At 42.7% G+C, this 25,048-nt stretch overlaps 2 protein-coding genes across 5 annotated transcripts; one reads left to right on the top strand and one right to left on the bottom strand.

The window, feature by feature from the left end:
- Positions 1-210: 210 nt before the first annotated feature.
- On the top strand, positions 211-9,948 carry a1cf (apobec1 complementation factor). 4 transcript variants are annotated; one of them, XM_014179308.2, is made up of 12 exons: positions 211-449; positions 3,120-3,263; positions 3,780-3,914; positions 4,006-4,136; positions 4,356-4,594; positions 4,807-4,971; positions 5,090-5,187; positions 5,470-5,749; positions 6,498-6,691; positions 6,873-7,009; positions 7,911-8,047; positions 8,567-9,948. In XM_014179308.2, the coding sequence occupies exons 2-12, from the start codon at positions 3,165-3,167 to the stop codon at positions 8,716-8,718; spliced, it is 1,767 nt and encodes a 588-aa protein (XP_014034783.1). In that variant the 5' UTR covers positions 211-449; positions 3,120-3,164; the 3' UTR covers positions 8,719-9,948. The 4 variants fall into 4 exon arrangements, with proteins under 4 accessions (XP_014034783.1, XP_014034781.1, XP_045566238.1 ...); XM_014179306.2 differs by having other exon boundaries at positions 6,474-6,691; XM_014179307.2 differs by lacking the exon at positions 211-449 and adding an exon at positions 456-645 and having other exon boundaries at positions 6,474-6,691.
- Positions 9,949-10,002: 54 nt separating this feature from the next.
- asah2 (N-acylsphingosine amidohydrolase 2) lies at positions 10,003-24,977 on the bottom strand. The gene is made up of 21 exons (XM_014179305.2): positions 24,765-24,977; positions 24,123-24,264; positions 23,784-23,890; positions 23,319-23,462; positions 22,969-23,145; positions 22,635-22,762; positions 22,416-22,493; positions 22,117-22,237; positions 19,959-20,084; positions 19,699-19,788; positions 19,243-19,347; positions 18,591-18,672; positions 17,941-18,056; positions 17,658-17,752; positions 17,315-17,354; positions 12,573-12,671; positions 12,375-12,470; positions 12,126-12,278; positions 11,949-12,005; positions 11,753-11,841; positions 10,003-10,607 (listed from the first exon to the last, which is right to left on the bottom strand). Exons 2-21 carry the CDS (start codon positions 24,253-24,255, stop codon positions 10,409-10,411), a joined length of 2,235 nt encoding a protein of 744 aa, XP_014034780.1. The 5' UTR covers positions 24,256-24,264; positions 24,765-24,977; the 3' UTR covers positions 10,003-10,408.
- Positions 24,978-25,048: the final 71 nt, after the last annotated feature.

Raw genomic sequence — 25,048 nt, 5'->3', positions numbered from 1 at the left:
GTCTTCGCTATTATTATACAATGTAGAAAATAGTACAAATAAAGTAAAACCCTTGAATGAGTAGGCGTGTCTAAACTTTTGACTGCTACTGTATTCTTGAGTCAAAAGTTATGGTTAATACCGTGATTTAATATTACTAAAAATAGTCATATTGACTTGAGAGTATATAATGTGGTGCTTTAGTTAAGTGAGCAGTGAGCCTGTGTCTGGCTGAGAGCACCGTGATCGTGTTGTCCCTGGTCAAAGGGCTCCTCTCTCTGCAGGCAGAGAGGCAGAGAGAGAGAGAGATAGGGCTGGTTAAAGTTTAACCCTGCAGGCTCATAAAGCAGCTGGGGGACAGTGAACCTTTGGAGTTTGATATGATGACAGAATCACCCCAGTGACACGTTGCTAAATTCCCCAGAATGAAGGACTGAGTCTTCCGGGTGTTGATCTCTGGAATTGCTCAGGTAAGCTTAGCTCCCTAACTCTTCCTTGTTGTGTGTCTGCTGCTTTGGAGTCTTGTGTAAAAAAATTAATCAAAAGCTCCCCTTGGAGATCTGCTCTCTTAGCACTGAGGATGTTTTTCATGTGACAGATCTAACTGTTCACCTGTGGTCAAATGTTGTGTTGGGTGACTCGTATGGTTCTGAGGACACGGTCAAGGTAAGAAAGCAGAGGGAGAGGGAAGCACGGTTAGATGGTTTCATGTCGATGTTTGGAAACAACTTTGATTCAACCAGTGGGGTGTCATTTTCTGTTAATCGTGTTGATGTTGAAGGTGTCACAGGCGTGACATGCCTGGCGGGGAAAAGCCATGTTTGAAATAGTCATTTTAATTCGGTCGTTTATACTTTTGTAGCCAGTCTATCATTTTTATTTGTCAATTGTTGGTCCTATGACAGTAAGGGCATAGTATTCACAGTAGGGTGCTTACAGTTTAATATAAGACAAACTGATTAACAGTAGCTCTTTCAACTGAAATGTAATCCTATTAAATACGCCTACCACTACCTACCACATACATACCGTAAGGTATGGTATGTAGGCCAGATGCCAATGAACATATGGAACCTTAGTCATAGCTCCATTTTAACTTTGAAGTCCAGTGGAAAAAATACACAATAACCCAGTATACATTAAAGGGGCTTTTCTCAAAAGGAAAGATAATTCATAAAACGTGTGACTAATGACTCCGAAAGGGATATAAGTCTGAACTATTTGATATCATTTGTATTATGAATCTTTTCGGACGAATGTTTCCAGCAGCAACAGCGGGCAACCCAGTGGCCTTCAGCTCAGTGTGTATTTAGCCTCAGTCAACAAAGCTCCTAAAAGCAGGTACTGATCACTGCCAGATAAGCCTCCGTCTAGTTATCTTGTTTACGCAAACGGTAACCAGGCTATCGTGAAGAGAGCCCCAGACAGAGTGAGAATAAGAGAGAGAGAGAGAGAGAGAGTGTAATGGAGTTCTGTAGTATTATGTCCACTCAGGGCCTACCCTCATAACAGCGCCTTCTCTCCGAGCCACCCAGAACAGAAAGAGAACCTAAAGACCGTTTTCCTCCCCAGGTGTTTACCTAGGCTTGAAGTGGCACCCGCGTAACCCAATACCTCATATTTGACAGTAGAGATTCATTGAGGGTGTTTCTTGGTCAGGGAATAGAAGAGTGATGTTGCCAGGGCTGGCTGCCTACGCTAATGTTCTGCTAGTGAATGATTAGGCAATAACTCATCTCTCTAGACACAGGCCTGGAGAGTATCATAATGGCAGCTAATACTGAATTCACAGATGAAAATACATGACCTGGGTCCCAGTATTGTTACTGACGACACTGTGAACAAACAATCTGAAATGAGAGAGTGAAACCATATCACCTCTGGCTTGACTGTCGTGAAGGATGGTGCTCGACCCGAGAGCAGGTCTACTCCAGTATTTCATATTTTGCCTGGTGTCTTGACATTTACAACAAAGCCTTCCAGGCAGCCTTTGAGGAGAGTGATGAGGAGAGAACTGTGAAAACAAAGCCATCTGTGGGCTTGTGTGTGTTGGCAGAATTCACTTTCTTAAAGGAGAGATTGGTTTGACTGTATTTGGAAACATTTCAAGGTGAAAAAGACAGTGTGTGCATGATATCATCATTTCCGTCATGATTGGCACTTGAGAACGTTTGAAGATCGTTTGAGTGGCCGTCACCCCTCACGTACCCTTTGACCCCTTCTGAGTGGAGCCTTCTCGTCACTATCAGGCCTCTCTTTGATCAATATGTGTAGAAAGAAACAGAGACAGGCCTCTCAATCAGGATGGAAATGATTGCATCACTCAGAGTTGCCTGTTTACTGTATCTTCCTGATGATTTAATCAACCTCTTACCAACAAAAGGGGATTCTCTTGAAGTAGCCTATAGTGTGCTAGTGTTGGGCATCTTGTGTCTTGTGATTGGCCATTGAAAATCAAAAGGCTTGATTATGGGACCCTTATTCAAAGCTGTTGCATAAATGCTTCATGTATGTCTTATGTGACAGTACATGAGTGTGAGAGAGTGGGGTGGAATAGATTGAGACAAAAGGGGCCTCAGTGGTGGTCTGCTGTTCCTGTGGTTGGCTGAGTTTCGTTAATAATTACATAGCTGTCCTTGACAGGGAACTGAATGAAATAGGCTTCCCTCTACATGTCATCATAACATGGAGCAATGGCATTAGTGCATAACAACTGAGTACATGTTGGAGGTGCTATTTAGCCAAAATCATACCTGATCATTCTGTAAAGGTAATCATTCTGTAAAGGTAATCATTATGTAAAGGTAATCATTCTGTAAAGGCAATCATTATGTAAAGGTAATCATTCTGTAAAGGCAATCATTCTGTAAAGGCAATCATTCTGTAAAGGCTAAAGTGTACTTATGAGCAAATGCATCTCACAATACAGAGCACAATTGTCTTGCAATATGTGTGATACATTACTGAAGGTCTGAACCAGTTCAAGAGTTTATGCCTAAAAAGTGAAAATAGTCACAAAAGAAGGCTTAGGCATGGTAACAGTGTGATTTGGTGACCTGTTGAGCTCCAGTTCAGTCAGGTAATTGTATGGGTTGTTCAGCGATGTCACTGATGTGTTCTGAATTGTGATTGAATTTCAGTGAGCACCCCTAATTTTGCTGATTTATTGCTGACAATCGCTCTCAATGGAATCTAATCAAAAATCCGGGGATGGACTGACGGGCACGCAGAAAGAGGTGTCGCTGCGTGCGCTCATTCAGCGCACAGGATATCAATTATTGCAGGTAGGAACCAGACCCCAATCATTTAGGGCTTTCACCCAGTACATGACCAATGCACAGTGTTGGATCCTATCATTTGGCCCCCGCACAAAAGTCATCCTTCTTTATGGAGTTTGTGTGTAATGCGAGGAAGTGGGGCTCTGATAAAATCCAACGCCTATCCATCAGTTTCAAACCTATTTTCGCTTGGCCTCGGTCATGACAAGTGATAATGGGGCACCACCCTGTGGTGGAAGAGACAAACGACTGGATCCCTTTGACCGTTATCGCTGCAGTCTGGCCCCTGGCAATTTCATTTGATTGGTGATTCTACAGCTCATACTTTATTGCTATGTGGATTGTCTGGGTAATTTGTGCACAACTACAAGATCATACCAAATGAAGATATCAGGGAGATTTCTATATGAATGCTCAAATCTCTCATTCGGAATTAAACCTGCATTACAAAAGGGCTTTGAAGTGGTAGGAAATCCTTACAAACCCTGTGCTACTGGTTACTCATTCCAGTTGTGTCCACAGGAGAATGGTCAGAGGAGGTACGGCGGGCCCCCTCCAGGCTGGGAAGGCCCTCCCCCAGAGAGGGGCAGTGAGATCTTTGTGGGGAAGCTACCCAGGGACCTCTTCGAGGATGAGCTGGTCCCCCTCTGTGAGAAAGTAAGAGATGTTTGCCGACTTAAAACGGTTGCCAAAGTGTAACCTTGTTGTATGTCCTTGTTTTCAAAGTAAATCCCCTTTCTATTCACAGTTTGGGAAGATCTATGAGGTCCGGATGATGATGGACTTCAACGGCAATAATAGAGGATATGCTTTTGTTACCTTCACCACCAAAAATGAAGCTAAGACCGCCATGAAACAGCTCAATAATTATGAAATCAGGTAAGCAATCACATGACACAAGGAAATTAAATGGAGAAAAAGCCCCGTGGAGTCTAATGGTCAGCTACCAGAAACATATGCCTGAGTCATGGAAAACTCATAGTAGGACTACGGATACTCTCTTCATCAGCATACAGCAACGATATCGGATTTCATTGTGAACATTGTTGACAAACTACATCAATCTTCCCATTCAATTCAATCTGTTTTACTCTCCAGGAACGGAAGACTCCTAGGAGTGTGTGCCAGTGTGGACAACTGTCGTCTGTTTGTGGGGGGTATCCCCAAATCCAAGAAGAGAGAGGAGATCCTGATGGAGATGAAGAAAGTGACAGATGGGGTGTTGGAGGTGATTGTTTACCCCAGTGCTGCGGACAAGACCAAGAACAGGGGCTTCGCCTTTGTGGAGTACGACAGTCACCGCGCTGCAGCAATGGCCAGGAGGAAACTACTGCCAGGTACTGGACCCTTATTTTATACTATTAACAGTCATAGTACTGAGAATCACAGTCAGTCAAAAAACAGCATCATTGTAACATAATCCTATGGAAGGATATAGTATATCATATTGGATCATGATGACTTTGAGACTTTTGACTATGAAAACCAATATGGGTCTTTGGGTGGGCTGATTGGCTGAAATGTTGAACTTCCTGATCTTCTTCCCCAGGGAGGATCCAGCTGTGGGGACACGCCATCGCCGTGGACTGGGCGGAGCCTGAAGTGGAAGTGGACGAGGACACCATGGCAACGGTGAAGATTCTCTATGTGAGGAACTTGATGCTGGCTACTACAGAAGAGACCATCGAGAAGGAGTTCAACAGTATCAAACCAGGCAGGTTCAGTTACAGTACAGCGGATAGTGTGTCACGTTTGGGTTCAACAACGAGGTTCTGTACGTGACCTTGTGTTGTAATGGGGTTGATAAGCGGATGCATGTTAACGATCCACAGGTGCTGTGGAGAGAGTGAAGAAGATCAGAGACTACGCCTTTGTCCATTTCACCCAGAGGGAGGACGCGATAAGCGCCATGGACGCAGTGAACGGAAAGGTATAATCTCAAACACTTTCTCTCTCAAGGGCCTCTCTCTCGCACCGATCTATCCCAGGACATGTAATGTTATGACGACACGTGCTTTTATCTAAAGTGACTCCCAGTTAACCATACACGCAATATCAATACATTCAACTCATGTGGGAATCAAACTCACATCAGAATCAGGCTCCAGCCACTCAGCCACCAGAACCAAGCAATATCACACAACAATGCACGATCCAGCCACACAACCATCCTCTACACTGAACTGTTCCTAAATGTCAACTCCTTCCCTAGCTGGTGGATGGCTCTCCCGTGGAGGTGACCCTGGCCAAGCCGGTGGATAAGGACAACTATGTGCGCTACACCCGGGGTACAGGTGGCCGAGGTGGGGCCCTGCTCCAGGGGGAGTACACCTACACACTGGGCCAGGTGTATGATCCCTCAGCAGCCTACCTGGGTGCCCCAGTGTTCTACACCCCACAGGCATATGCTGCTATTCCTAATCAGTTCCGTTTCCCCAGTGCCAAGGGGCATGTGGGTGGCCGTGGCCTGGTGCGCACGCCTTCGGTTCGAGGTGGGTACCCTCTCTCTGCTTCCTCTCCACAGACAATCAGTGAGACACAAATATATATGGTAATTTATCTACCAATCTTTGTCTTTGAGCACCTGACTTGATCAATGGTATCTGCTATAATCACTTGAGAGATCCAAATCCAACCAGCCTCGATGGGTAGATTCCAACACCAGCACTTCACTGAAAGATTAAACTGAAATGACTTTGGTCTAAATTGCAATGAATGGTTTTAATCACAGCATGTTCTAAAATACTTCATTCAAATGTTAAACAAGGCTGGAACCAAATATACATTTTGCAATGATACAGTATATTTTCTTTCATTTATGTCTATGTTTGATCTCCTAATAGAGATAAGTTACCCATTTTCATGCATTTAGCACTATGCTGTACTGCTTTATTTATAGTAGTAAGAGATTTGAATGTCTGATAGTCATTCAAAATGTGCTCTCCATGGCTGCATATTACAGTCTAGTATGACAAGTGCGATCATTCAATTAAGTTGGATTTGGGGGGAATTGAACATGTTGAAAATGGAATCATTGAAATGAATGACGACCCTAAATTTCTTTCGAAATAACGCCACAGCTTTAAGCGGTGAAAATGAGAATCGCTGTACTGTGCCGGCCTGGATGACACCATAATCAGTGTTTACATCGTCTTGATGGCCCCCAGGTGATTTCTGGTGATTTTGATTGGATTTAATGCCTTCTTGCATTCCTAGAAATTTACATGAATGTACCTGTAGGGGCAGCGGGGGTGCGCGGAATGGGTGGTCGCGGATACCTTGCCTACGCAGGTGTAGGTCGAGGCTGTGCCACCTACCAACTAAAGACAGACAAGCACCCCGACGACAAGCTCTTTGACCTGCTGCCGGGCATGGAGCTCACGCCCATGAACCCTGTGTCTATGAAGCCTCCCGGTATCAAACATGCGCCACAGGTACAAACCTCCCGGACGAGAAGTGCATGATGAGGAACAACAAACACACACACACACACGCACCCACACACTTTCATATTAGCCCTAAATAAGGCATTCAGAATTCTGAATGTTGCAGAAAAACAATGTCATATCATTGATTGATCTATGGATATGTATTGATTCGTATACCATCTTCCAGATCTTGGAGGATGTGTGTCAGAAGAACAACTGGGGGCAGCCAGTTTACCAGCTTCACTCTGCCATCGGACTTGATCAAAGGCAACTGTTCCTCTACAAAGTCACCATTCCGGCTCTGGCCACCCAATACCCTAATGTGTAAGAAACACAGGCATACTTTAGAGTCTACTGTACACATCAGTTATGTTTTCTGTAGTGGCTTCCTATATCGAAGGACCCCTTTGGATAACATAACCTTTTAAAGAAGTTCGCTTTTTTTTAACCAAATCTCTGTTTTGGATGTAAATGGCATCTTACAGAAGTGCCCAAACACTTTATTTGCAATTCCACTTGGTTTTGAGAAACGTAATCCACCAGCAATAAACTCTTCATGCTCGTTAAGAAGTTGCAAGGGCACAGATAAAACATGAACAAAGACTCCAAAAACACCCAAACATTGTCATTTTAGAAACGGCAACGCTCTCAGTATAGCGATGCAGGTCTTTAGATGTCGTACACATGAAATGGTGTCAATCCCAACTTTATCCGCAACGTTATATTCCATGTCAGACATGTGGTGCGTGCGACTCGAGCGATACTTCTTCCGTGTTGCTCGCGCATGCGCACACAGAAAGGTAGGCTCTAGCTCCTGGGTGGGCAACTCCAGTCCTCCAGGGCCTGATTGGTGTCACACTTTTTCTCCATCCCTAACAAACACAGCTGATTAATCAGATTGCATTCTAAACTGAAGATCATGATTAGGTGATTATTGGAGTCAGGTGTGTTAGCTGGAGCTGGGGCAGAACTGTGACACCAAATCAGGCCCTCGAAGGACTGGAATTGCCCACCCCTGCTATAGCTCGAGTCACACGACATGGAATATAACGTTGTGGATAAAGTTGGTAACGACACAACCGCTGAATAAGCATGAGGAAGTCTATCGCTAGTGGGGTCGATTTCTAAAGCCAAGTGAAATCGCAAAAAGAGCAAGTGTCTGGGCTCTTCCATTACATACATACAACATCAACTTCTTTAACCTTCTCTCCCTTCTTTCCTCCAGGCATCCGTTCACCCCAGCCAAGCTGTGTACAGCTGTGGATGAGGCCAAGGTTCATGCTGCGGAGCATGCCCTGCAGACCCTGGGGCTGCAGACAGAGGGCGCTGAGGCCTCCTCTGCAGCAGTAGCTGCATTCCCAGGTATGTTGTAATTTATTTATTTATTTAACCTTTATTTAACAAGCCAAGTCAGTTAATAAGAACAAATTCTTATTTACAATGACGGCGTAGGAACAGTGGGATAACTGCCTTGTTCAGGGGCAGAACGACCAATTTTTACCTTGGCAGCTCGGGGATTCCATCTAGCAACCTTTCGGTTACAGGCCCAACACTCTAACCACCAGGCTACCTGCCTCCCCCAAAGGTCAATAAGACTAACCATCATCCAACCCTCTCTGTAGAGTAGGTCGCTAACCTAGAACCACATAATGGTATAAACTACAAATACTAACCAAACCAAAAGGCTATCCGGCCTTCGCCGTGGAAACGGTTATGGAGTGTTCTAAGTTCTAGTGCCATCCTGGAACCTCATTACTGACATATTCTGGCAAGTGCTAGCTTGTGATAGGTTCTAGAAAAAAAAACGTATCATACAGACACGATAACAGCAAGATATGAGATTAAACAACTTAAATGTACGTCATTTCTCCTGATCTCCAGGTTACACAATAGCGAACACCTCAGCCTCAGTAGCTGCCTCCCAGCTCAAACAGGCTGTCACCCTGGGCCAGGACCTGACAGCATACGCCACCTACGAGGGCTATCCGACCTTCGCCGTGGCAACCCGTGGAGACGGTTATGGAGTGTTCTAAATTCTAGGGCCATCCTGGAACCTCATCTCAGTCACCAGCATTCTTTCTTAGTTTATACATTCTCAGTTTGTGTAAAACTTATGAAGTATCCATTATGTCAATTTCATTTGATTGTGTTGATCTATTTAGTGGTAGAGGACCACAATTAGATGTTGTGGAGTTAGCAAATTGTCAGAAGTAGATTGTTTATGATGTATTTTATCATTATTTTGACGGCCAATTATTTTTTCCCCAAATCATCTTTTTTTATCACACAGCTGCTGGTTCATAGCGACGGACTAGTGACTTCCTTTGACCCAATAGAGGTTGTAGTGTCCCTTTCAAGTTTGTTCAATTGTCCCTAAAAGTCTTTATATTTCCTCATAAATCATTGATAGAAGTAGAGTTTGCAAATGTCAGGGATACCATTTCTGCCATAGTTTCAATGGTGACCTTTACTTTCTACCTAAATCTGCTGCAGGTGCATTTTGATGTTGTTGCACAGTTGTACATTGTTAGACTGAAAACACTGGCGTAGTTCAGTCACTTTTGATGGTGAGATGTGTGAAAAAGGGGTTTCTTTCCTGCTATTTGTGTCTCAGTAGTTACAAATGCATACACAGAATGTGTTTCCCTCTCTTTTCCGATGTTATAGTGTGCAGAAAATGAAAACCATCCACAAAGCTGTGAAGCTGAACTGGCTATTTTAATATTTTAAGGTTTTGTTGTCTATGGAAGTCTGTGCAAATGTGTTTTAGCCATGGGATATTTATTGTCAAAATGTCTGATTTTACATTGGAGTGTTAGCTATGGACAATTATCTTGAACAGAGATCGATGTCATTCTGTTTTGCTTATTTCCCTTATTACCTTACACCCGACCTAGGCTTGTGAACATGGACATTGGAAGTGTTAACACACTTATCAGGGCACGAAACGACACTGATAAATATGATAATGCCTAAGCAGTGACAGTATTAAAGTGTGTATAGCACTTAGAACGTATTTTTATACCAGAAATCCAACACTATTTGTATAGTTATATTGTTTTTGGATACTTCAAATTCTCTGTGCCTCAATAATTTATCTGAAATCCCATGAAAGCAAATGATAAAGGGTTGAAATAAATACAAATCTGAAATTTAAGGAGAAATGGGTACATTTTTGTGAAACTACATGTGGTATTGCTTGGGTAATTAGAATGTGTCATGAACTGCAATTGCCCATGATGAATAAATCAATTGCATTTTGAGAACTGCTTCCTTCACTTTACTACAACTCTTTCTACATATAACTAAGAAATGTGTCACAATACTTCAAATCATTTAATTCTATAAAAGAATTAGGACTGCACATAATTACATAGTAAAAACATGTGAATCAACTGATCATAAACAAATGATCTTAACTTCCATGGGAGATGAAATATAGACTAGCACTGAAGCTGCTCTCATTCAAAACCACACGTATTTACCCTTCACACCTTGTTGAATGTAGTCCCCATTTGGCACATGGGCTTCTTGCACGTCAACCCAAAGGCCGGTTTTGTTTTGTGAAGCATGGGTCTTGTTTAATGCTTTAGTACTGTACGTGCATTGTATTACATTGAAATGGAGAACATACAATCTTTATCATATCAGGGCCACTAGAAGTGTACACTATCGTCTGCCTTATTTCCACTGCTGGTCTTGTCGTATTCAAATGATCAGTGGTTAGTAATTATACGTTATTTTGGAGACTCTGAAGACATCCGACACACCCTCATACGCCAAGATCACAGTCTCTAGGAATCCCTTCCGCTGTTTGTAGTGTCCAAAGTGTCGGATCCTGTAGGAGCCAGCCTGGGCTGACAGAGGGATGTGCCACTCAATGGTAGCATTGCTCTCCGCTCCATTCTTCACCCAGTGAAACCTATTAGGGAAAGGAGACAAGAGGAGAGGAGAGGAGACAAGAGGAGAGGAGAGAAGAGAAGACAAGAGAAGAGAGAGAAGAGAAAACAAGAACACAAGGGACATGAGGGGTCAGTGTCACCCTCCATTAGAACCCTCCCTCCCACCTTCACCCCTGATGTCGTCCGGATGATGTTGATTGAGCTGATCAAAGAGACTGTGACCTCGTTACTGTCACACAGATATATCAGGCTTTAGACTCATCATGACCACACCATGGAGAGGTCAGTGGACCAATGCTGACCCCATTGAACGGGGGTTGAATCTAACCCTAATTGGGCTATACCACCTCTAAAGACCACCCCCAAGCAATCATCCTGCCCAACCTACCAATGCTCCTCTCAAAAATACCTGTTATGCTTGCAATTAACGTCGCAGCCGAACTCTGCCAATGAACGACCTACTCAGCCATCAATAATCTCAGTCAATTCAAATACACTGTCTACATTCTTATGATTTCTTTAGACGCATCTTGTGCGTCATTGTGAACCTGGATTTGAGCCTGTGTTTAAAGGGATACTACGAGATTACCCAGAGTCAGATGAACTGGTAGATACCATTTTTATGTCTCCGAGTGCAGTATGAAGGAAGTTAGTGGTAGTTTCGCGAGACAACTAAGCCAACGCTAACTAGTATTAGCACAATGACTGGAAGTCTACAGGTACAGTAGCAATGCCAGCGTACCAGTAGACTTCCAGTCGTTGCGCTAACGCTAGTTAGCATTGGCTCGGAAACTACCGCTAACTTCCTTCATACTGCACAAGTTCATCTGACTGGGTAAGTAGAATAATGGCTTAAAATGCCAGAATCTCACAATATCCCTTTTATAGCAAGCAGCCTGTGTGTTAAGCTGTGGTGATAATCAGATACAAGGTGCTGATCAGCACAACATTATCAACGAGTTGTCCTTGAAAGATAAGGCCCGATGTGAATAATGCCCAATAAGCATTCTGTGCTTGTCAGATAAAATAATCAAACCGAACAGATAGTTTTCCAGGTGCCGCTAGTTATTACAGAGGCCATTAAAATGATATCAAGCTCTAACAAAATGGATTGGGTCTGATAGAGTGTTTATGAAATAAGGAATTTGAATGAACAGTGCTCTACCTTGTCTCCCAAGATGCATCTGTGTGAACGACGTCCCAGTATGCTGTGCTGTTATGATACTTTTCCACAGTGACAAAAGTCTTGTCCCTCTGAAATGACATGGTATCAGTGATGTGCTACATACTATACAACCAAGGTATCTAAAGAAGCATAATACCATCAATGATACTAGTTAAGTGTAAGATTGCAGCCTCACCATGTCTCCTGAGTGTCTTGGATTCCCTGCAACAAATGTGACAGAAGCAACATCCCCCTACAGGAATACATTAACATCCCTTGAACTGCATTCATATGCTGAGGAGATTCAGTATTGATGTTGTAAACAAGTTAAAAAAAACATTAGCTCATAGCATTTTGACCAAGTCAGACTTACGACCGTGTACTCTGGGTCCACTTGCTCTAAAACCTCTCCAAACGTGGTGTTGATTGGCTTTTTGTCTACAGCCGCAGCAGGAAGCAAGCTGAACAGCTGGCTGTCCTTGAAGAAAGGGGGCTCAGGACCCTTGGGCAGCTCCTGCTCTTTACCCTGTGAGCATAGGAGAAGTTGAAATGCAGTCAGCTGGAAAAGGACATTCACTGTAACAGCAGCCGGTACATGTACTGTACAGTATGTGGTCCTCACCTCTGCAATGGCCTTGGCCAGGCCCCTAAACTTCTGAATGTATGCAGAAAGTGTATGAGGCCCGTAGATGGTGGAAGCTCCTTCATAACGCTGGATCTGTAGAAAGCAATACCCATCAGTGACTATGGGCCCTTTTGTGATCAGATCAGATCAGGAGCAGTGATTTGATACCACTCAAAATCGCTTGTTCTCTCGTACCTGGTACTCCTCATAGGTGGTGATGTAATGAGTGTAGATGTTGCACAGGCCAGCGACGACCACCTCTGCGTTACTGAATGTTCCCTGGGCCTCCAATTCCTGATCAACAAGCACATACACAAGCATCATGTCATTCACAACGATGGGGCTGAAGTGGAGTAGGTCGAGAGCTTCAAGTTCCTCGGTGTCCACATCACGAAGGATTTAACATGGTCCAAACACACCAACACAATTGTGAAGAGGGTACGACAACGCCTCTCCGCCTCAGGAGGCTGAAAAGATTTGGCAAGGGCCCTCCGATCTTTAGGACCTCTATACCAGGCGGTGTCAGAGTATGGCCCTAAAAATTGTCAAAGACTCCAGCCATCCAAGTCATAGACTGTTCTGTCTGCTACCGCATGGCAAGCAGTACCAACAGGACCCTGAACAGCTTCTACCCCCAAGCCATAAGACTGTTAAATAGTAAGTTAAATAGTTGATCAAATAGATACTCGGACTATCTGCATTGATCCTTTTGCACTAACTTTTTGGACTCATCAGTGTCACATACACTGCTGCTACTGTTTACCAGTGGAGGCTACTCAGAGAAGCAAGGGGAGGACCATACTCCTCAGTGATTTTAATCCAAATTAAAATTATTAAAAACATTTTAAAAAGTTAACCTTTTTAGATAAAACTATAGTAAATATATTCACGTCACAAATAATTGATTAAAACACACTGTTTTGCAATGGTATACAGTAGCCTCAACAGCACTCTGTAGGGTAGCACCATGGTGTAGGCGGAGGACAGCTAGCTTCCGTCCTCCTCTGGGTACATTGGCTTCAATACAAAACTTAGGAGACACATTGTTCTCACCCCATTCCATAGACTTACACAGTAATTATGACAACTTCCAGAGGACGTCCTCCAACCTATCAGAGCTCTTGCAGCATGAACTGACATGTTGTCCACCCAATCAAAGTATCAGAAAATGAATCTAGTACAGAAAGCATAAGCTACAGTAGCTGTATCTAAAAGCTGAAAAGAATCAGTCTCTCTACTATTATTCTGACATTTGAAGTCGTAAGTTTACATACACCTTAGCCAAGTACATTTAAACTTGGTTTTTCACAATTCTTGACATTTAATCAGTTAGGATCACCACTTTATTTTAAGAATGTGAAATGTCAGAATAATAGTAGAGAATGATTTATTTCAGCTTTTATTTCTTTCATCACATTCCCAGTGGGTCAGAAGTTTACATACACTCAATTAATATTTGGTAGCATTGCCTTTAAATTGTTTAACTTGGGTCAAACATTTCGGGTAACCTTCCACAAGCTTCCCACAATAAGTTGGGTGAATTTTGGCCCATTACTCCTGACAGACCTGGTGTAACTGAGTCAGGTTGTAGGCCTCCTTGCTCGCACACACTTTTTCAGTTCTGCCCACACATTTTCTATAGGATTGAGGACAAGGCTTTGTGATGGCCACTCCAATACCTTGACTTTGTTGTCCTTAAGCCATTTTGCCACAACTTTGGAAGTATGCTTGGGGTCATTGTCCATTTGGAAGACCCATTTGTGACCAAGCTTTAACTTCCTGACTGATGTCTTGAGATGCTGCTTCAATATATCCAAATCATTTTGCTTTCTCATGAAGCCACCTTTGTGAAGTGCACCAGTACCTCCTGCAGAAAAGCACCCCCACAACATGATGCTGCCAACCCCATGCTTCACGGTTGGGATGGTGTTTTTCAGCTTGCAAGCGTCCCCCTTTTTCCTCCAAACATAACAATGGTCATTATGACCAAACTGTTCTATTTTTGTTTCATCAGACAGAGGACATTTCTCCAAAAAGTACGATCTTTGTCCCCATGTGCAGTTGCAAACCATAGTCTGTATTTTTTATGGCGGATTTGGGGCAGTGGCTTCTTCCTTGCTGAGCGGCCTTTCAGGTTATGTCGATATAGGACTCGTTTTACTGTGGATATAGATACTTTTGTAATTGTTTCCTCCAGCATCTTCACAAGGTTCTTTGCTGTTGTTCTGGGATTGATTTGCACTTTTCGCACCAAAGTACGTTCATCTCTAGGAGACAGAATGCGTCTACTTCCTGAGCGGTATGACGGCTGCATGGTCCCATGGTGTTTATACTTGCGTGCTATTGTTTGTACAGATGAATGTGGTACCTTCAGGCGTTTGGAAATTGCTCCCAAGGATGAACCAGACTTGTAGAGGTATCCAATTTTTTTTCGGAGGTCTTGGCTGATTTCTTTTGATTGTCCCATGATGTCAAGCAAAGAGGCACTGAGTTTGAAGGTAGGCCTTGAAATACATCCACAGGTACACCTCCAATTGACTCAAATTATGTCAATTAGCCTATCAGAAGCTTCTAAAGCCATGACATAATTTTCTGGAATTTTCCAAGCTGTTTGAAGGCACAGTCAACTTAGTGTATGTAAACTGGAATTGTGATACAGTGAATTATAAGTGAAATAATCTGTCTGTAAACAATTGTTGGAAAAATGATGTGTGACATGCGCAAAGTAGATGTCCTAACCGACTTGCCAAAACTATAGTTTGTTAACCAGAAATTTGTGGAGTGGTTGAAAAACTAGTTTTAATGACTCCAACCTAAGTGTATGTAAACTTCCGACTTCAACTGTGTGTTGCAAACTTTCATTCATATGCTAGGTTGTAGAAACCTCATGATTGGGAAAAGGGAAAATTAGAGTATCATGTAGTAGCCTAAACCTATCGATGTTACATTGAGCAGGGTGAATGGAATATGAATGAGAGTCATCCAATATGCTGCATTAGAAGAAAAAAAATATTGGCCTCCCAAATCTTGAACGGCACTGTCCACCCATGCTGTTTACTATCCGTTATTTTATTCCTAGTTACAGTGCATTCTGAACATATTTAGACCCCTTGACTTCTTCCACTTTGTTACTTATTCTAAAATTGATTACATTTCCCAACCCCTCATCAATCTACACAAAATATCCCATAATGGCAAAGCAAAAAAATGAAATATAACATTTACATAAGTATTCAGACCCTTTACTCAGTACTTTGTTGAAGCACCTTTGGAAGCAATTACAGCCTTGAGTCTTTTTGGGATGATGCTACAAGCTTGGCACACTTGTATTTGGAAAGTTTCTCCCATGCTTTTCTGCAGATCTTCTCAAGCTCTGTCAGGTTGGATGGGGAGTGTCGCTGCACAGCTATTTCCAGGTCTCTCCAGAGATGTTCAATCGGGTTCAAGTCCGGGGTCTGGCTGGGCCACTCAAGGACATTCAGAGACTTGTCCCGAAGCCACTCCTGCATTGTCTTGGCTGTGTGCTTAGGGTCGTTATCCTGTTAGAAGGTGAACCGTCACCCCAGTCTGAGGTCCTGAGCGCTCTGGAGCAGGTTTCATCAAGGATCTCTCTGTACTTTCCTCCCTCGATCCTGACTAGTCTCCAAGTCCCTGCCGCTAAAAAACATCCCCACAGCATAATGCTGCCAACACCATGCTTCACCGTAGGGATGGTGCCAGGTTTCCCCCAGACATGACACTTGGCATTCAGGCCAAAGAGTTCAATCTTGGATTCTTCAGACCAGAGAATCTTTTTTGGCTAACTCCAAGTGGGCTGTCATGTGCCTTTTCCTGAGGAGTGGATTCCGTCTGGCCACTCTACCATAAAGCCTGATTGGTGGAGTGCTGCAGAGATGGTAGTCCTTCTGGAGGTTATCCCATCTCCACAGAGGAACTCTGGAGCTCTGTCAGAGTGAGCATCGGGTTCTTGGTCACCTCCCTGACCAAGGCCCTTCTCCCCCGATTGCTCAGTTTTTCCGGGGCGGCCAGCTCTAGGAAGAGGCTTGGTGGTTCCAAACTTCTTCCATTTAAGAATGATGGAGTCCAATATGTCCTTGGGGACCTTCAATGCTGCAGACATTTTTTGGTACCCTTCCCCAGATCTGTGCCTTGACACAATCCTGTCTCGGACCTCTACAGACAATTCCTTTGACTTCCTGGCTTGGTTTTTGCTCTTACATGCACTGTCAACTGTGGGACCTTATATATAGACAGGTGTGTGCCTTTCCAATCATTTGAATTCACCACAGGTGGACTCCAATCAAGTTGTAGAAACATCTCAAGGATGATCAATGGAAACAGGATGCATCTGAGCTCAATTTCGAGTCTCATAGCTAAGGATCTGAATACTTATGTAAATAAGGTATTTCTGTTTTTTATTTTTAATGCATTTTCAAAAACCTGTTATCCCTTTGTCAGTGTGTAGACTGATGAAGGAAAAAAACATTTAATACATTTTAGAATAAGGCTGTAATGTAAAAAGAATGTGGAAAAAGTCAAGGGGTCTGAATACTTTCCAAATGCACTGTATATGTACACATCCACCTCAATTACCCCGTACCCCTGCACATGGACCCGGTACTGGTACCGCTTGTATAGCCACGTTATTGTCACTCAGTGTGTATCTATTATTACATGTTTTACTTTTCTATTATTTCTCTATTTTCTTTCTCTCTGCATTGTTGGGGAGGGCCTTAAGTAAGCAATTCACTGTCAGTCCAAACCTATTGTATACGAAGCATGTGATTTGATAAAATGTGATTTGTATGACATACATTCAAATTTAAAACATAAAGAATGCTAACAGTATATTTGCCTTAATAAGTGGGTGTGCGTGCATGTGGTGTGCATGTGCGTGTGTGTCCTACATTTGTATGTGTGTGATATTTGATTCTCACCTGTTTGACTGCCTCTCTTATTCTCCTTCCTGACATCGTGCTGCAACACATGGGTAAAAATAATACAATCAATGTCTTTTAACACGTCAGCTAAACAAACACTGCGGACTGTCTGTTTTGCGTTGTGTGTTCTCTCTAAAGGTTGGTTGCATTGTTCTTTCAATGTGCGCCTGAATGCGTGACCAGCAACCACAGAGTCACAACCTGTTCCATCTCAAGTCCAACTCTAACTCATTGTTCCTTAATCACATTTTCCATGACAGCATTGTGAGGAAAATATAATTAGGGTCTATTAGGGTAAAAAAAAAAAAAAAAAAAACTACAGACTGTAGTGGAAACTCACGTCATTTCTCCGGGGATAGCCACAATGGCCACAGGTCCTATGGTGATCATCTGAACGTCCACAATGCTTGGGTGCCAGGGGAGGGGCCAGGTCATCTAAGGCAGAGAACGACACTGTTACAGTCACATCTCACCGATGGTGACATCATGTGCAGTAACACTGACACACAGCTCTGGCTATGGAAACACAATTTCCCTAAGTAACGCCACAGTTCAAGCCCATGGAAAGTCTCTGGCCGCACTTGGACCGCAATGGAAAAAGGCAGAAAGAGAACAGTGCCCACCTCTCCAGTGCTAAAGAGAATAGGTTTGGGTCGGTGGCAGTCCTGTGTCTCATTGGAGGGAGCTCCAAGCAGCGCATCTCTAATTCCGTCCCAAAATGGGTCACCCTCAACAGCTCCTGGATACATACAGCATGTACATTTCAGAACAATTCAGTACATCGAGGAGTGATTATCTACGTGACAATTATCTTAATATAGCACAGTAATATACATTGAGTGTTCAAAACATTAGGAACACCTTCCAAATATTGAGTTGCACCTCAATAACGCCGGGGCATGGACTCTACAAGGTGTCGAAAGCGTTCCACAGGGATGCTGCGCCCATGTTGACTCCAATGCTTCCCACAGTCATGTCAAGTTGGCTGGATGTCCTTTGGGTGGTGGACCATTCTTGATACACACGGGAAACTGTTGAGCGTGAAAAACCCAGTAGTGTTGCAGTTCTTGACACTCAAACTGCTCTTAAATACCAATACCAAATGCCAATACCAAATACCAATCTACACTGATTGAAGTGGACATCAATAAGGGATCATAGCATTTACCTGGATTTACCTATGTTTACCTATGTCATGGAAAGAGTATGTGTTAATAATGTTTTGTACACTCAGTGTATAATGGACAATAAAAAGCAGAGAAAGGTTTCTAACCTTGTGTGAAATTGAGGTCGCCTCCTCCGTCTGTAGTCCCTGCGGCGAAGCTGTGGCCCAGGGCTGGTTTACAGGTTCTGCCCTGATTGTGAGAGACAAGCGTCAGAATCACAAAATTCAGTACATACTGTATCAAAATGAACTGGGTCAAACTTCTGCGTTTATAATAATTATAATAATAATGAGGTGGGTGCTTATATTTGTCCTATTTCATACATGTGTGTATTAATACGCATGTGTGAATTGAACATGTGTTTTTTTGCACATCCCAACTCTTCCTGAGTCACCCTCAGACAGTGGAGTCACGGCCAGTGTCTGCCATAATCGACGGCGACCCTGGAGCAATTAGGATTAAGTGTCTTGCTCAAGGGCACATCGGCAGATTTTTCAGTTGTATCACACTGCAGTCAACATCAGGGAATTATATTATCCTTAATACTTCCAGCATTATCGCTGATGTTGATAAAGCAAGGCACCATAAAAGTCAATAACTAGAACATACTCTTGGTGTTTCAAGATAAAGAGTGAGGCAGAGGTGAGAAGTTGAATCGAGGGCATTCTTTGTTACTTGTGACACACTTTTTGGTTTGGCTCCCCGTGTGCTCTTACAGATCCAGAGGTTAGGTTTAGAGTTAAGGTTAGGGTTTCTCACTGTGTGTGTAGAGTTTAGCTGGACGGTCACGTCAGTCATATTCACCCACTGATGGGCTGCATGGAGGGGCCCACGAACCTCCTGTCTGGCCTTACCATACAGATCCTGTAGGGGGCAGACAACAATAAAACAGGCATTTACAGTTTAGTCATTTAGCAGACACTCTAATCCAGAGCTACTTACAGGGACAATTAGCATTAAGTGCCTTGCTCAAGGGCACATCGACAGATGTTTCGCCTAGTCTGCTCGGGGATTCAAACCAGCAACCTTTCGGTTACTGGCCAACGATCTTGACCCTTAGGTTACCTAGATATGGATCATCAACTCAACTAATCTCTTGATGGAGAAGACAAACATCTATCCACGTAATTGGTTTCTCAGCGAGGCAAAGTTGTTTCACAGATCATGGACTTAAAAATGGGCATATGACTCATAGTGACCGGTAAGATGTCTTACCTTTGCCCTTTTGAAAATGTTTTCTCCTATGATCTTGGTGTTGTTGAACATGTCAGATCCTGCCGGACCCAGCGCAACACACATTTTTAGCTGGAAAACATCACACAAGAGGTTGGAGCGGTAGTGTTTTTTTGCTATGGATTCTATGCGAACATAAACTTTGAATTTGCACAGAGCGTAAACATGCTGATGCTGTTCAGTAAACGTCTGCTACAGTATTCCATGGAGTACTTCTACTGTTCTGTGTCTGCCGTACACACCCCTCCGATGGGACAGGAGCTGTTGAGGTAATCACAGGGGAGTCCAGTGTTGGCACAGAATGGCCCTCTGATGTTTGGGCTGGCGTCTCCCAGGTTAGAAGAGGCAAAGGCTGCCACAAACGGCCCCTGGAACAAGACACAGTGTCACACATACAAATGGAGTAAGGAGTCCTTCACATACAGTACCAGTCAAAGGTTTGGACACACCTACTCATTCAAGCTTGTTTTTTTTTGGTTTTTTTTTACTATTTTTTACATTGTATAATAATAGTGAAGACATCAAAACTAGGAAATAATCATATATGGAATCATGTAGTAACCAAAAAAGTGTTAAACAAATCAAAATATATTTGTAATTTTTCAAAGTAGCCACCCTTTGCCTTGATGATAGCTTTGCACACTCTTGACATTCTCTCAATCAGCTTCACCTGGAATGCTTTTCCAACAGTCTTGAAGGAGTTTCCACATATGCTGAGCACTTGTTGGCTGCTTTTCCTTTCACTCTGCGGTCCAACTCATCCCAAATCATCTCAATTGGGTTGAGGTCAGGTAATTGTGGAGGCCAGGTCATCTGATGCAGCACTCCATCACTCTCTGTCTTGGTCAAATAACCCTTACACAGCCTGGAAGTGTGTTGGGTCAATTTCCTGTTGCATCCCCACATCGTCACACCTCCTCCTCCATGCTTCACGGTGGAAACCACACATGCGGAGATCTTCCGTTCACCTACTCTGCATCTCACAACGACACGGCGGTTGGAACCAAAATATTCCAATTTGGACTCCAGACCAAAGGACAAATTTCCACCGGTCTAATGTCCATTGCTCGTGTTTCTTGGCCCAAGCAAGTCTCTTCTTCGTATTGGTGTCCTTTAGTAGTGGTTTCTTTGCAGTAATTCGACCATAAAGGCCTGATTCACGCAGTCTCCTCTGAACAGTTGATGTTGAGATGTGTCTGTTACTTGAACTCTGTGAAGCATTTATTTGGGCTACATTTTCTGAGGCTGGTAACTCTTATGAACTTATCCTCTGCAGCAGAGGTAACTTTGGCTTTTCCTTTCCTGTGGCAGTCCTCATGAGAGCCAGTTTCATCATAGCGCTTGATGGATTTTGCGACTGCACTTGAAGAAACTTTCAAAGTTCTTGAAATTTTCTGGATTGACTGACTTTCATTCGTCTTGAAGTAATGATGGACTGTCATTTCTCTTTGCTTATTTGAGCTGTTTTTGCCATAATATCGACTTAGTCTTTTACCAAATAGGGCTATCTTCTGTATACCACCCCTACTTTGTCAAAACACAACTGATTGGTTCAAACGCATTAAGGAAAGAAATTCCACAAATTAACAAGACACACCTGTTAATTGAAATGCATTCTAGGTGACTACCTCATGAAGCTGGTTGAAAGACTGCCAAGAGTGTGCAAAGCTGTCATCAAGGCAAAGGGTGGCTACTTTGAAGAATTTAAAATCTAAAATATATTTTGATTTGTTTAACACTTTTTTGGTTACTACATGATTCCATAATATTTGTTATTTCATAGTGTTGATGTCTTCACTATTCTTTTACAATGTAGAAAATAGTAAAAATGAATAAGTAGGTGTGTCCAAACGTTTGCCTGGTACTCTATATATTCCATACTTTACACAATGTGATATACGTAATATATTTCATATACATATTTATTTTGTTTTCATGTCCCATGAATGTAAGTTTCCAACATCACTTTATTAATCAATAATTGAAATGTTCCCAGCTCTAATGAACTCATACCCCAATTTAGCTTATCAAAGCCAAGTTTTGCATATGTAAGCAGTCTGAAAGTGTTGATTTTGTTAAAGTAAGAAAGAAATCATAGCTCAGCTCTCGAGTGATTGTGGAGAGCAAGGTTTAATCAACTTGCATAACGGAGAACTGCATGAACATGATTTAATTACAGAAGTTAAGTTTATTACACATTTAGCCCAAAAGTGCAGAAAAATAACATTTAGATTGGCTCTATTTATTTTTTCCACACAGGCTCTCAACAGACTCGAGTCACTCTCCCAACACACACATTCAATCATTCTGTAGTTGCAATGGGGAAACGGCCAACAGCCACCACGTCTCTATTATACTAAATATGAAAATGTTGATTGGACAAGGATAATGAAACCTCACCTCTCCGGGCAAGAAGCCAATGTTTTTCTCCTGCTCCAGTAGGTAAGAGGCATAGCCCATGTTATCACTGCTGACCATCTGATTGGTGTAGTTCATACTGACAGCATGGACAGCGAACCAGCTGAAAGTGACAGTGCCATATGTCAATGGGTCTGATAAATGTGAACCAACAGGTCAGAGGGCCTCAAAGACATCTCACTGCCATTCTCATAAGTCATTATAGCCAGATTTTGGCACCAACAGGCCACAGGTTGGGTTTGTATGATGCACATAAGAGGTGGAAACGTGTTTCTTTTTACCTGAGCATGCCCATACCATCTCCATCCAGGTCTGTGAACTTCAGAAGTGTGACCTGCTTGTCTGTGTTGGATTTATACCTGTAAAAGGTTGTATGATTGAGAGTCTACAATACAAACCAATTTCTGAAACATTCATTCATTTGAACAAGCCTGGTCTACAAGCTATATCCTGTATTTATACTTTGTGAGCTACAGTATAAAAAAATGGTACAAACATACTTGTTCCTCTCCTCTGCAGGGTTGTTGAGGTAGGAGTGAGGACTTCTGTTTAGGTTGCTCTCCTCAAGCTCTCCTTTGCTCATGTAGATTCTCCCGGGTTTTATATTCCTGTGTGCTATATCAATGCTCTAAGTGGACACACAAGGTTTTATTGTCAAACCGCAAACTCCCACAGCATTTTCACTAGTTCATCCATTTTATTGTATTAGATACCATATATAGCGAAGTAATGCAACTCAAGTACTGTAATGCATAAAACGTGATCAATATAGTCAACTTGAGGCAGTAAGATATATGGATATATTGCAGTCAGGAGTGGCATAGGGACAGGCACCTTGACAATTCCATTGACGATGGCTTTGATGGAGGGTTTGATGTAACCTTTACTAGTGATCATGAAGAGGGTGTATTGGAAGTACCCACCCAGACCAGAGTGTGTGTGGGTGCCGCTCAGAATCACATTGTCCTGTCTGTACAGGTTACCATATTTCACCTCAAGTTCCTTCAGCACCTAAAACACATTGCATTGGATGAGACAACACTGACTACTAATTCAAACGTATGCATTTTTTGAGTGTGTTTTATAGTGCATTTTCATTCTCCATTTCCGTCAGCCTCCTCCTTGATTCTGAAAGCTGACAGAGCTTAACGTGTGTGTGTGTGGTTCGGTATACTGTAGCTCACCTCCAGCCGTAGCCTCTGAGAGACCATGCCGATGTCAGCTGTCACAAACACCACCCTCTTGCTCCCATTATCCACAATAAAGGCCCTGCTGAAGAGGCGTGTGTGGATACCCGCAGCAGTCTGCTCCACGTTCGCATAGCCCATCTGGAATGGAGATATACCATTAACTTCCCTGGTTTATGGCATTGTAAGTGCAAACTGTAAACAACTGAAAATTAGGACTCCTTATCACAGATCTCATCTCATTGTCTCATCATAAATGCTATGACAGATTCTTATCAGGTATTTCTCAATGTGGGTGGGTCAATCTCAGCCACATCTCCATGAAAATGATTTGTGAGCATACAAGAGACGCCACTAGTGTAAAGCAAGAAGCATGCATGACTTTTTGTGAAATAGTCAAGAAAATACAAAAATAAATAAAAAACTTCAGTTTCGGAGTCCTGAAGGACCGCTGCCACTCACCAGGGGGACATCCCCAGGGGGTCCTGTGCAGTCTGCTCTGCCCACCCCTATGAGGTATGGGTTCTCATGTAGTCCTGCAGTAGGACTTACTGTAGGCTCTGGTTCCTCTGTAGTCAAAAAACATTACACATCAGTTGTTCATACCATCAAAAATAAACACGTTTCTGAATTAGACTTTTAGAAATAAAAGGAATAAAGATTTCATTTTTGGCAGTAATGTGGTCAAGGAACGTTTACTCGTATTCGTAAATAAAGAACATGATAAACCCCTGCTATCTCGCACTAAAATAACAAACTGCCCACATGAGCAAAAGCAGACAAGCGGACTTGAACTCTTACGCAATCGGTCTTCCCAGTGGACGGCCATGACTGAGATGAGCCCCACAGATACTGCGGTCATGACCACAAACAGGACCATGAGGGTGACTTCGAGGGTGCTCAGGTCACAGCACACCGTTTTCCCCCGAGCCATGGCCCAACGCTAAGCATAACAGACATGGTGGTAAGAATGTTAATAGAGGCACTTCTTAGAAATGTGAGAAGTGCTTCATGAACGAAAGTCATTCAGCTTAAAGCTTGACAGAAGCACACTAATGATACGCTTGTATTAGAAAATGATAGCAAATAGAAGAAACGGTTATTGAAAAACGTAATAAAATCTGTTAATGCTGCATCATTTCATTCCGTTTTTTGCATGGATTTATTTTGCAACTGGACAGAAAAGTGGAAACTGTCTAAGTTGACAATATTCCCCAAGCAATCACAACTGTTGAAGCTCCAATTCTTTCTAACATTGAATGACATTCCAAGATAACAACAGTCAATAGCAAAATCTTTTCTAGTTCACTGCAGAATGACACGTCATAGCACACCACGAGAGCATAACGGGTGTTTGTCATGGAGTAGAAAATGCCATTACCCATACATAAGAATCCCATTTCAAAGTAGCAAAGAAACATGGGAAAAGCATGTCATACTCACATATTGTTTACACGCTCCTTGAGCGACAGATCAATATCTTCAGGAGAAAAAGACAACACAAATGGAATTGTCTCTAATAGACCGACAAGGTTATAGTGTACAGTCCTGGAACAAAGGTAATATGACTTGACTGATCTTTTTTTACAGCCTGTATTGAAAACAACCCAACAGTACAATAAATTAAATCTCAGCCTTGACCAAGGATGGCTTTGTTACATAACTATTACATATCACTTAGAAGTATTTTTCATTCCAAAGGTCATAGATGCATATGGTTGATTACA

The sequence above is a fragment of the Salmo salar genome, chromosome ssa28 (assembly GCF_905237065.1).
Source record: "Salmo salar chromosome ssa28, Ssal_v3.1, whole genome shotgun sequence".
Taxonomy (NCBI): Eukaryota; Metazoa; Chordata; class Actinopteri; order Salmoniformes; family Salmonidae; genus Salmo; species Salmo salar.
The sequence above is the reverse complement of the archived record's forward strand: the minus strand, read 5'-3'. Positions and strand labels throughout refer to the sequence as shown.